Below are 12,433 nucleotides of genomic sequence, written 5' to 3' on the forward strand. Positions count from 1 at the left end.
AAAATAACGGTTTTTCGCCAATATGACCTTGACCTTTGACCTCGATCGGCGATTTTGTTGATTGTGACGCATCCTTGTGTGGCGGCACATGTTTTGTTTAAGTTTCAGCCCGATCGGACGGTAAATAAAGTTTTTATTTGGTACCCCGTCGAAAAATAACGGTTTTTCGCAAATATGACCTTGACCTTTGACCTCGATCGGCGATTTTGTTAATTGTAACGCATCCATGTGTGGCGGCACATGTTTTGTGTAAGTTTCAGCCCGATCGGACTGTAAATAAAGTTTTTATTTGGTACCCCGTCGAAAAATAACGGTTTTTCGCAAATATGACCTTGACCTTTGACCTCGATCGGCGATTTTGTTGATTGTGACGCATCCTTGTGTGGCGGCACATGTTTTGTGTAAGTTTCAGCCCGATCGGACGGTAAATAAAGTTTTTATTTGGTACCCCGTCGAAAAATAACGGTTTTTCGCAAATATGACCTTGACCTTTGACCTCGATCGGCGATTTTGTTGATTGTGACGCATCCTTGTGTGGCGGCACATGTTTTGTGTAAGTTTCAGCCCGATCGGACGGTAAATAAAGTTTTTATTTGGTACCCCGTCGAAAAATAACGGTTTTTCGCAAATATGACCTTGACCTTTGACCTCGATCGGCGATTTTGTTGATTGTGACGCATCCTTGTGTGGCGGCACATGTTTTGTGTAAGTTTCAGCTCGATCGGACGGTAAATAAAGTTTTTATTCGGTACCCCGTCGAAAAATAACGGTTTTTCGCAAATATGACCTTGACCTTTGACCTCGATCGGCGATTTTGTTGATTGTGACGCATCCTTGTGTGGCGGCACATGTTTTGTGTAAGTTTCAGCCCGATCGGACGGTAAATAAAGTTTTTATTTGGTACCCCGTCGAAAAATAACGGTTTTTCGCAAATATGACCTTGACCTTTGACCTCGATCGGCGATTTTGTTGATTGTGACGCATCCTTGTGTGGCGGCACATGTTTTGTGTAAGTTTCAGCCCGATCGGACGGTAAATAAAGTTTTTATTTGGTACCCCGTCGAAAAATAACGGTTTTTCGCAAATATGACCTTGACCTTTGACCTCGATCGGCGATTTTGTTGATTGTGACGCATCCTTGTGTGGCGGCACATGTTTTGTGTAAGTTTCAGCCCGATCGGACTGTAAATAAAGTTTTTATTTGGTACCCCGTCGAAAAATAACGGTTTTTCGCAAATATGACCTTGATCTTTGACCTCGATCGGCGATTTTGTTGATTGTGACGCATCCTTGTGTGGCGGCACATGTTTTGTGTAAGTTTCAGCCCGATCGGACGGTAAATAAAGTTTTTATTTGGTACCCCGTCGAAAAATAACGGTTTTTCGCAAATATGACCTTGACCTTTGACCTCGATCGGCGATTTTGTTGATTGTGACGCATCCTTGTGTGGCGGCACATGTTTTGTGTAAGTTTCAGCCCGATCGGACGGTAAATAAAGTTTTTATTTGGTACCCCGTCGAAAAATAACGGTTTTTCGCAAATATGACCTTGACCTTTGACCTCGATCGGCGATTTTGTTGATTGTGACGCATCCTTGTGTGGCGGCACATGTTTTGTGTAAGTTTCAGCTCGATCGGACGGTAAATAAAGTTTTTATTCGGTACCCCGTCGAAAAATAACGGTTTTTCGCAAATATGACCTTGACCTTTGACCTCGATCGGCGATTTTGTTGATTGTGACGCATCCTTGTGTGGCGGCACATGTTTTGTGTAAGTTTCAGCCCGATCGGACGGTAAATAAAGTTTTTATTTGGTACCCCGTCGAAAAATAACGGTTTTTCGCAAATATGACCTTGACCTTTGACCTCGATCGGCGATTTTGTTGATTGTGACGCATCCTTGTGTGGCGGCACATGTTTTGTGTAAGTTTCAGCCCGATCGGACGGTAAATAAAGTTTTTATTTGGTACCCCGTCGAAAAATAACGGTTTTTCGCAAATATGACCTTGACCTTTGACCTCGATCGGCGATTTTGTTGATTGTGACGCATCCTTGTGTGGCGGCACATGTTTTGTGTAAGTTTCAGCCCGATCGGACGGTAAATAAAGTTTTTATTTGGTACCCCGTCGAAAAATAACGGTTTTTCGCAAATATGACCTTGACCTTTGACCTCGATCGGCGATTTTGTTGATTGTGACGCATCCTTGTGTGGCGGCACATGTTTTGTGTAAGTTTCAGCCCGATCGGACGGTAAATAAAGTTTTTATTTGGTACCCCGTCGAAAAATAACGGTTTTTCGCCAATATGACCTTGACCTTTGACCTCGATCGGCGATTTTGTTGATTGTGACGCATCCTTGTGTGGCGGCACATGTTTTGTGTAAGTTTCAGCCCGATCGGACGGTAAATAAAGTTTTTATTCGGTACCCCGTCGAAAACTAATGGTTTTTCGCAAATATGACCTTGACCTTTGACCTCGATCGGCGATTTTGTTGATTGTGACGCATCCTTGTGTGGCGGCCCATGTTTTGTGTAAGTTTCAGCCCGATCGGACTGTAAATAAAGTTTTTATTTGGTACCCCGTCGAAAAATAACGGTTTTTCGCAAATATGACCTTGACCTTTGACCTCGATCGGCGATTTTGTTGATTGTGACGCATCCTTGTGTGGCGGCACATGTTTTGTGTAAGTTTCAGCCCGATCGGACGGTAAATAAAGTTTTTATTTGGTACCCCGTCGAAAAATAACGGTTTTTCGCAAATATGACCTTGACCTTTGACCTCGATCGGCGATTTTGTTGATTGTGACGCATCCTTGTGTGGCGGCACATGTTTTGTGTAAGTTTCAGCCCGATCGGACGGTAAATAAAGTTTTTATTTGGTACCCCGTCGAAAAATAACGGTTTTTCGCAAATATGACCTTGACCTTTGACCTCGATCGGCGATTTTGTTGATTGTGACGCATCCTTGTGTGGCGGCACATGTTTTGTGTAAGTTTCAGCTCGATCGGACGGTAAATAAAGTTTTTATTCGGTACCCCGTCGAAAAATAACGGTTTTTCGCAAATATGACCTTGACCTTTGACCTCGATCGGCGATTTTGTTGATTGTGACGCATCCTTGTGTGGCGGCACATGTTTTGTGTAAGTTTCAGCCCGATCGGACGGTAAATAAAGTTTTTATTTGGTACCCCGTCGAAAAATAACGGTTTTTCGCAAATATGACCTTGACCTTTGACCTCGATCGGCGATTTTGTTGATTGTGACGCATCCTTGTGTGGCGGCACATGTTTTGTGTAAGTTTCAGCCCGATCGGACGGTAAATAAAGTTTTTATTTGGTACCCCGTCGAAAAATAACGGTTTTTCGCAAATATGACCTTGACCTTTGACCTCGATCGGCGATTTTGTTGATTGTGACGCATCCTTGTGTGGCGGCACATGTTTTGTGTAAGTTTCAGCCCGATCGGACTGTAAATAAAGTTTTTATTTGGTACCCCGTCGAAAAATAACGGTTTTTCGCAAATATGACCTTGATCTTTGACCTCGATCGGCGATTTTGTTGATTGTGACGCATCCTTGTGTGGCGGCACATGTTTTGTGTAAGTTTCAGCCCGATCGGACGGTAAATAAAGTTTTTATTTGGTACCCCGTCGAAAAATAACGGTTTTTCGCAAATATGACCTTGACCTTTGACCTCGATCGGCGATTTTGTTGATTGTGACGCATCCTTGTGTGGCGGCACATGTTTTGTGTAAGTTTCAGCCCGATCGGACGGTAAATAAAGTTTTTATTTGGTACCCCGTCGAAAAATAACGGTTTTTCGCAAATATGACCTTGACCTTTGACCTCGATCGGCGATTTTGTTGATTGTGACGCATCCTTGTGTGGCGGCACATGTTTTGTGTAAGTTTCAGCTCGATCGGACGGTAAATAAAGTTTTTATTCGGTACCCCGTCGAAAAATAACGGTTTTTCGCAAATATGACCTTGACCTTTGACCTCGATCGGCGATTTTGTTGATTGTGACGCATCCTTGTGTGGCGGCACATGTTTTGTGTAAGTTTCAGCCCGATCGGACGGTAAATAAAGTTTTTATTTGGTACCCCCGTCGAAAAATAACGGTTTTTCGCAAATATGACCTTGACCTTTGACCTCGATCGGCGATTTTGTTGATTGTGACGCATCCTTGTGTGGCGGCACATGTTTTGTGTAAGTTTCAGCCCGATCGGACGGTAAATAAAGTTTTTATTTGGTACCCCGTCGAAAAATAACGGTTTTTCGCAAATATGACCTTGACCTTTGACCTCGATCGGCGATTTTGTTGATTGTGACGCATCCTTGTGTGGCGGCACATGTTTTGTGTAAGTTTCAGCCCGATCGGACGGTAAATAAAGTTTTTATTTGGTACCCCGTCGAAAAATAACGGTTTTTCGCAAATATGACCTTGACCTTTGACCTCGATCGGCGATTTTGTTGATTGTGACGCATCCTTGTGTGGCGGCACATGTTTTGTGTAAGTTTCAGCCCGATCGGACGGTAAATAAAGTTCTTATTTGGTACCCCGTCGAAAAATAACGGTTTTTCGCAAATATGACCTTGACCTTTGACCTCGATCGGCGATTTTGTTGATTGTGACGCATCCTTGTGTGGCGGCACATGTTTTGTGTAAGTTTCAGCCCGATCGGACGGTCAATAAAGTTTTTATTTGGTACCCCGTCGAAAAATAACGGTTTTTCGCAAATATGACCTTGACCTTTGACCTCGATCGGCGATTTTGTTGATTGCGACGCATCCTTGTGTGGCGGCACATGTTTTGTGTAAGTTTCAGCCCGATCGGACGGTAAATAAAGTTTTTATTTGGTACCCCGTCGAAAAATAACGGTTTTTCGCAAATATGACCTTGACCTTTGACCTCGATCGGCGATTTTGTTGATTGTGACGCATCCTTGTGTGGCGGCACATGTTTTGTGTAAGTTTCAGCCCGATCGGACGGTAAGTAAAGTTTTTATTTGGTACCCCGTCGAAAAATAACGGTTTTTCGCAAATATGACCTTGACCTTTGACCTCGATCGGCGATTTTGTTGATTGAAACGCATCCTTGTGTGGCGGCACATGTTTTGTGTAAGTTTCAGCCCGATCGGACGGTAAATAAAGTTTTTATTTGGTACCCCGTCGAAAAATAACGGTTTTTCGCAAATATGACCTTGACCTTTGACCTCGATCGGCGATTTTGTTGATTGTGACGCATCCTTGTGTGGCGGCACATGTTTTGTGTAAGTTTCAGCCCGATCGGACGGTAAATAAAGTTTTTATTTGGTACCCCGTCGAAAAATAACGGTTTTTCGCAAATATGACCTTGACCTTTGACCTCGATCGGCGATTTTGTTGATTGTGACGCATCCTTGTGTGGCGGCACATGTTTTGTGTAAGTTTCAGCCCGATCGGACGGTAAATAAAGTTTTTATTTGGTACCCCGTCGAAAAATAACGGTTTTTCGCAAATATGACCTTGACCTTTGACCTCGATCGGTGATTTTGTTGATTGTGACGCATCCTTGTGTGGCGGCACATGTTTTGTGTAAGTTTCAGCCCGATCGGACGGTAAATAAAGTTTTTATTTGGTACCCCGTCGAAAAATAACGGTTTTTCGCAATTATGACCTTGACCTTTGACCTCGATTGGCGATTTTGTTGATTGTGACGCATCCTTGTGTGGCGTCACATGTTTTGTGTAAGTTTCAGCCCGATCGAACGGTAAATAAAGTTTTTATTTGGTACCCCGTCGAAAAATAACGGTTTTTCGCAAATATGACCTTGACCTTTGACCTCGATCGGCGATTTTGTTGATTGTGACGCATCCTTGTGTGGCGGCACATGTTTTGTGCAAGTTTCAGCCCGATCAGACGGTAAATAAAGTTTTTATTTGGTACCCCGTCGAAAAATAACGGTTTTTCGCAAATATGACCTTGACCTTTGACCTCGATCGGCGATTTTGTTGATTGTGACGCATCCTTGTGTGGCGGCACATATTTTGTGTAAGTTTCAGCCCGATCGGACGGTAAGTAAAGTTTTTATTTGGTACCCCGTCGAAAAATAACGGTTTTTCGCAAATATGACCTTGACCTTTGACCTCGATCGGCGATTTTGTTGATTGTGACGCATCCTTGTGTGGTGGCACATGTTTTGTGTAAGTTTCAGCCCGATCGGACGGTAAATAAAGTTTTTATTTGGTACCCCGTCGAAAAATAACGGTTTTTTCGCAAATATGACCTTGACCTTTGACCTCGATCGGCGATTTTGTTGATTGTGACGCATCCTTGTGTGGCAGCACATGTTTTGTGTAAGTTTCAGCCCGATCGGACGGTAAATAAAGAAGTACCTTATGGTTGTTTATAGCCAGAGTGGTTTTTTGCCCCTATAGGTCAAAATATTTGACCTAGGAAAAAATGAGTGATATTTTTGGAATCAGCGTGTCAAGATCTATCGTTTGGCATAGTTTGGCGATGTTTGGAACTCGACGCTGAAAACGAATACGAATACGACGCTAACTTGATGGACATTTTTTTAACCACCTTATCTCCGATAAAAATGATAAAATGATGTGTAGAATGTTATCACGAGCCAGAAGTGTTTGTTTTTTACCATCACTACCTACTATATCACGATTAGGTATGTAGGGGAGAGCGGGGAGAGTTGTATCATGTCCAAGTTGTATCAGGGCGAATTGTGCCAAACTTATCCAATGGATGGCGCTCGCGACACGACCAGCCGACGAGGTTTTCCGGGCGCCATCTTTCCCTGTTCTGTCTTGTGGCTGAGTGGACGCGTCTCGAGGTGAGAGCCGATTTTATGTTTTTTTAATGTCATTCTAAAAAAATAAGTTGCAAGAAAATGTGTGTTCTGGGCATTTAGATGTGCACGAATTTGAAAGATCTCCGTAGCGGTGGTGAGGGTAGATTCTAAGACTGCGTGAGTGAAAACGGATTTCTCCAGCTGTCCGCTGTTTTTTAGCACGAGGATGTTTTTTTTTCCAAGATGGCGGCTAGGTACATGTTGTATCAGAGCCGGGTGGGGTATGCTGTAACATGTATGTATGTATGTATGTATGTATGGGTATGTTGCTTTTGATCGCGAAAGCTAAGCCCTGGCTCGCGTTTGTAGGTAGCTAGTCAATGCTCGTTCCATTTCGGCACAATGTGTTGGCTTCTTTGCTCTTAACGGGCCACTTTTGCGTCTAGTCTGTTGATGTTTCGTTCGGATTGCATTGACCTAAGTTTGGTCTAATAAAGTGAAGCCTTTGAGCATACCTATACATTGTATTAACCCCATTTAATGTTGTTGTTATGTTCAAAACCAGTAGCAAGCACACTCCCTGAAACGTGAAATAGTGATACAAATTACCCCACCATGTGATACCTACAACTCACCCAAGCCATGGGGCAAGTTGTATCAAAAACATTGTTCTATTCGGGAGACCGTAGAAGAAAAACTGGTAGAGGTAGCGGAAAAGTTACTTTGCACAAAAAAGCAGAAGAATCAAGGAAGGGGATGGTATGGAAATAATGAGTTTATCACGGATAGTTACGAGGCTATGGGTCTCGGAGTAAAAACTGATACAACCCACCCCACTCTCCCCTACCTACCGTTTGCCACGTTGACTATAACTAAGTTAATTAAAGGGACCCTCCCACCTTCAAAAAAGTTTATGAATTGGCATGAAAGTGATGTCGCTCGGTTCAGAAAGAGCGAAAACGAATATCTACCAAATTTCACCGAAAAATATTCACCGGTTTTCAGGATATTAGCCTTTTACATTTGTTTACTTTTTTGGGACCTCCGCTGTTTCTAGCGACTTTATTTTAGAAGTGCGGCGTTTGCGGCAGATGTTGCGCGCAAATAGCATATACCACCGCGTGCTAAAAAACGTTTTAGTCAAACATTTAAAAATCGTTAGATATTTGCGCTGACGTCACACATTCAGAGGGGTATTCCTAAGCATTAGCCCCTCTGAATCAAAATGCTGCAATTTTGAAATTCAATATTTCCGATTTAAGGCATTTCTCGATGTTGTGAGTGCCGAAACCGGTAATTGTGAGCCAGGGACCCCATTTTGGCTATCTCAACTCAAATCTAATGTTAAGGTGGGAGGGTCCCTTTAAGCTCGTCCGGTCATACAGATCTCAAGCGGCGCCGAGATGCATATGCCACTGCACTGCCTTCCGAAGGGCAATGTTCCTCAGCTGTTTATTATTGCAGTTCGATTTTGCTCAAGGTAAGATGTGATTAGGTACCTACGATTAAAATGTTTTCATTCGTTTCTTACGAGCATTTATTCCTTCGACAGCTAGCGACGTTATCCAGGAGAACGAGAAGCGACGCTATTATTTAATCCGCACGGATTACCTACATATACCTAAAAGTTGCTGAACGGGTCTCAACTGCGTTACTCGCTTGCGCTGCACTGTCGGACAAAATTAAAAGACAAACAGTTTTAGGTATAGCCACACATTCATAGGCACATTGCCGTTTGCACGAACGAATGAAGCATATTTAACTAGCATTATGCGATATGTCGTATATCTATTTAACGGCTAAAGTTAATAGCACAATAATAGGATAACCATAGCTGAAGCTCATGTAGCAGTACCTATAGCGTTATAGGCGCTGCGGATAAATGGCACAACCCCTAGAATTTACCCCTGTAAGTTTTATGGAGGAAATAGATAAATGAGAGGGAGGAACATAGGGAGAAAAGGCGAGGAAGAGAGAGAGAGAAAGAGAGAGAGAGAGAGAGAGAGAGAGAGAGGGGAGAGAGAGAGAGAGAGAGAGAGAGAGAGAGAGAGAGAGAGGGAGGGAAGGAGGGAGGAAGGGAAAGAGGGAGAAAGAGATAGCCCAGCTAGGTAAGTGCCCTGGCAAGTGGCAAGCGTCCTTGTTTCCTAAGGAAACTTTCACTTTCCGCTCTCTACGCCCTTACCCTGTGATCTAGGATCACGTTGAAGTCATCCGGCTGCAGGAAGATGGCAAACTGCCTGACCTCGGTGGACGGCTTCTTGGCGCCCTTGGGCAGGCGCACGTGGAACTGGTGCAGCATGCACGACAGGAAGGTGAAGAACTCGGTCCTGGCCATCGACTCTCCCAGACAGGCGCGCTTGCCCAGGCCGAATGGCACGAAGTAGTCGTCCTTCCTGAACTTGCCGTCCTCGCCGATGAAGCGCTCCGGTCGGAAGACGTCGGGGTCTCCCCAGTGGCCGCGATCGTGGTGCGCCGACTGCAGGTGGATCATCACCGTGGTGTCCTTCGGCAGCGTGTAGCCGCCCAGCTGCGCGGGACCGACGCTCGAGCGGTGTGGCACCGCCAGCGGCACGAACGAAGTGTACCGCCAGATCTCCGTCATCACCGCCTCCGTGTACGGCAGGCGCGGCCGGTCCTCGTAGCTCGGCAGGCGGCCCTCGCCCACCACCTCGTCCAGCTCCGCCTGCACCTTCGCCTGCACGTCCGGATACAGCACCATCAGCAGAAGAGCCCACGTCATGGACAAGGACGTCGTCTCACTGCCGGCGATGAAGAAGTCCAGGCACAATGTCCGCAGGTTGTTCTCATCGAACCCACGCTTCTCAGCATCGGGGCGTTGTGATTCGATCAAAAAGGCGTCGATGAAGTCACGAGGGTGGCTGGGGTCGAGAGTCGCCCTGTGCTCGGCAATGCAGGGGCCAAATAGCCCCTGCATCGCAGAGTGGTAGACCTTTATTTTGTTGAAGCCCGACGACTCGGGAGCGACAAAGCGCGCCGAGGGGAACAAAAAGAGGATGTTTTGCGGGCCCGTAATCTGTGTGAACTCTGTGACAATATCCTGGAGCCTTTGACGCTCGGGATCGTCATAGTCAAATCGTCTGCTTGCGACCATTTTCCAAATGATGTTCAGCACAACTGTGATAAAGAGGTTGTTGGCCTTCACCTCCTGACCAACTACCTTCTTCAGATGCTCTGCGAACAGAGCATACTCATCTGCGATCATTGTGTTCAACACGCTCTTCCCCATGCCCAGGTCGCGGAGATGCTTTAGTGCGAATCGTCTTTGTTCTTGCCACAATGGTCCTTCGTTGAAGAATATTCCGGCTCTCTTCATCTCCGATAGATACATGACAGTGAATAGTTCGGGTCTGCCAGTAAGTTCAGTTATGTTGCCGGCTTCTTTCACAAGCTCTCCACCGAAAACGTAGACTAATGGTTGACCGAACGGGTCCACCATACCGATGATGTCTGACTTGTGCTCGGATCGCAAACGGTTGAGATGTTTCTGGAAGTCGTTCGAAGCAGTTCGGACTAAGTCGATGACGTTGCCGAAGATTAAGAATGTCGGAGGACCTGAGAAATAAGAAATGCTATAACACAGTCGGGCCGTGACATTTTGATTAGCAATAATAGCGGGAACGGTTCAATACGTTTCTATATATCAATAGAACATCTTCGAAAAAATGGACTCAACGGACACCGCTGAAAACGTCACAAAACCGATTTCTTATTACGGTATGATTCATTTAACCTTATCCTCAATCCTTTAAGTAAAATGTGATGGCAAAAATACAATACAAAAACGATATGCTTCGAGCAGAGCAGTGCTCGAAATATATCATTTTTTGTGCTATTTTTGCCATCACATTTTATTTAAATGTTTGAGGATAAGGTCAAATGACTCATACCGTAATAACAATGATTTTCCTCGTAAAGCTAAACCTAATCAAAAACCGATTTCTTGTATACTTATTACTTATACATAGGTGAGGCTATAATTTGGACGTCACAGACAGAAAGTTTAGGTAGGTACATATATTTTTCAAAACTAGAGCTTTAGAGATAAAGCCGACCAAAAAATACTTGTCTAAACTATGGCGCGCACAAAAATGTTAATACAGCCTTAGTGACCTGAGGCCTGGTTAGCCGGTTATGGCGGGCCAATGTGATCGGTCGACCTAGAGCAGCACTTCCATTCGATAGAATAAATCAAGCGAGATAAATGCTTGCGCAGGACACGTATTCAACAAACAGCCGTAGGCTTAGGTATATGCGCAATCCAACGATGCACAGTGCACACCTACCAATGAAAGAACTGATTAGGTGCTCGTAAACGGAATAATTACAGGCACTTACATTATATGGACTTTATGAAACATATGCAGAATACAGTCTTAAGTACTCGCCGAAATCATCACGAACCAAATAATGCCAGCCTATAGCACTTATCGTGCACGGCGCTACTGACCTGGTGGAAAGTTGGGCGGTCGTTTCGGTCGAGTGGCCCATAGGTAGGTCACCAGAAGGACAACAAAGAAGACGACCGCCGTCCACATCGCGCTGCGCTCGTGGCTGGGGCTGGCAGCGCTCTGACTGGCCTTCAAGGGCGAACGAACTGCCGCCGCCTGGAGCCGCGAGCTCGCAGCTAGATACAAACAGTACGCCTAGGCGTTATGTAACCCTGTGGTATCGCTGTGTATACTGATCGACGTTTATGTGAACAGCGGACAAATGCAGTAAGTGAATATCTTGTAACGGTGAGATAGAGGCTCAGTTGCACTTATCGGACGGAAAAAAGTTTAAATTGCTACGCAGCGTTTAACTGTACGTTTGTGACGACGTAGGTTACATGTGTGAAGAGGCCATTTAAAGCGCCAAGTCATGCTTGGTGCTTGCTCAAGGACGCTGATCGACGCTCGCAGACCTAGTGCTGAAACAAGGACCGTCTCTTGCCGGATGGGTGCGCAGGCTGATCTACATATTCAGCAGTTGAGCAGTTAAACAGGACAAAGAATTACGGGATGGATGGCATCGACTGCCTTGCTTCACTTCACGGACTATGTAAGTGGATCGCCTCTGCTTTAATGCTGCAGGTACGTTAGAAGGTAAATTTATCTACCTAACACAGTGCAAAAGAAGTTCCGTCACAACTCACAACTTCTATCTCAGTGTTTGAGAAATGCTCGATAAATGCGGCTTATAATTCAACGAGCGAGCGAGTACGGATCTCGAAGTGAGCCCGTGCATCATTACGGAACGATGAACAGCTTCGTTATGAGCGGTCCGACCCGGCTCTGTCTGAAACACTTTTGGAGAATTCGATAGGGCTGCGCCGATCTTCGGAACCGCACATCCGTTTGACCGCAAAGGGTTTCCTCCCTGCGGAATATAGCCCCGTCCCCTCTACCCAGATAGGTATTAGCCGTTTTCACGACGGCCATCTGGTACACATTTGGTGCACATCTGGTGCAGATTAGGTGCAGATTCGATCAAATTAGGTTCAGTGTGTTTCCTAGTATCTATCAGCTAGGGTTGCACTATTTGCTTATATGCCTGCTTTGTCATATTATCAGAGATTATCATCGATAGTAAAACACTGGAATAAATTCATAAAATAAAGATATTTGCTGTAAAAGAGATTAGGTGCAGA

At 44.9% G+C, this 12,433-nt stretch overlaps 1 protein-coding gene across 1 annotated transcript; it reads right to left on the reverse strand.

Annotated features, from left to right (window-relative positions):
- Nucleotides 1-8,302: 8,302 nt before the first annotated feature.
- On the reverse strand, nucleotides 8,303-11,909 carry LOC122392799 (methyl farnesoate epoxidase-like). Its single transcript, XM_043388074.1, has 2 exons — nucleotides 11,252-11,909; nucleotides 8,303-10,356 (listed from the first exon to the last, which is right to left on the reverse strand). Exons 1-2 carry the CDS (start codon nucleotides 11,337-11,339, stop codon nucleotides 8,954-8,956), a joined length of 1,491 nt encoding a protein of 496 aa, XP_043244009.1. The 5' UTR covers nucleotides 11,340-11,909; the 3' UTR covers nucleotides 8,303-8,953.
- Nucleotides 11,910-12,433: the final 524 nt, after the last annotated feature.

Source organism: Amphibalanus amphitrite, unplaced genomic scaffold, assembly GCF_019059575.1.
Source record: "Amphibalanus amphitrite isolate SeventyFive unplaced genomic scaffold, NRLGWU_Aamphi_draft 000024F_arrow, whole genome shotgun sequence".
In the NCBI taxonomy this organism is placed as follows: domain Eukaryota; kingdom Metazoa; phylum Arthropoda; class Thecostraca; order Balanomorpha; family Balanidae; genus Amphibalanus; species Amphibalanus amphitrite.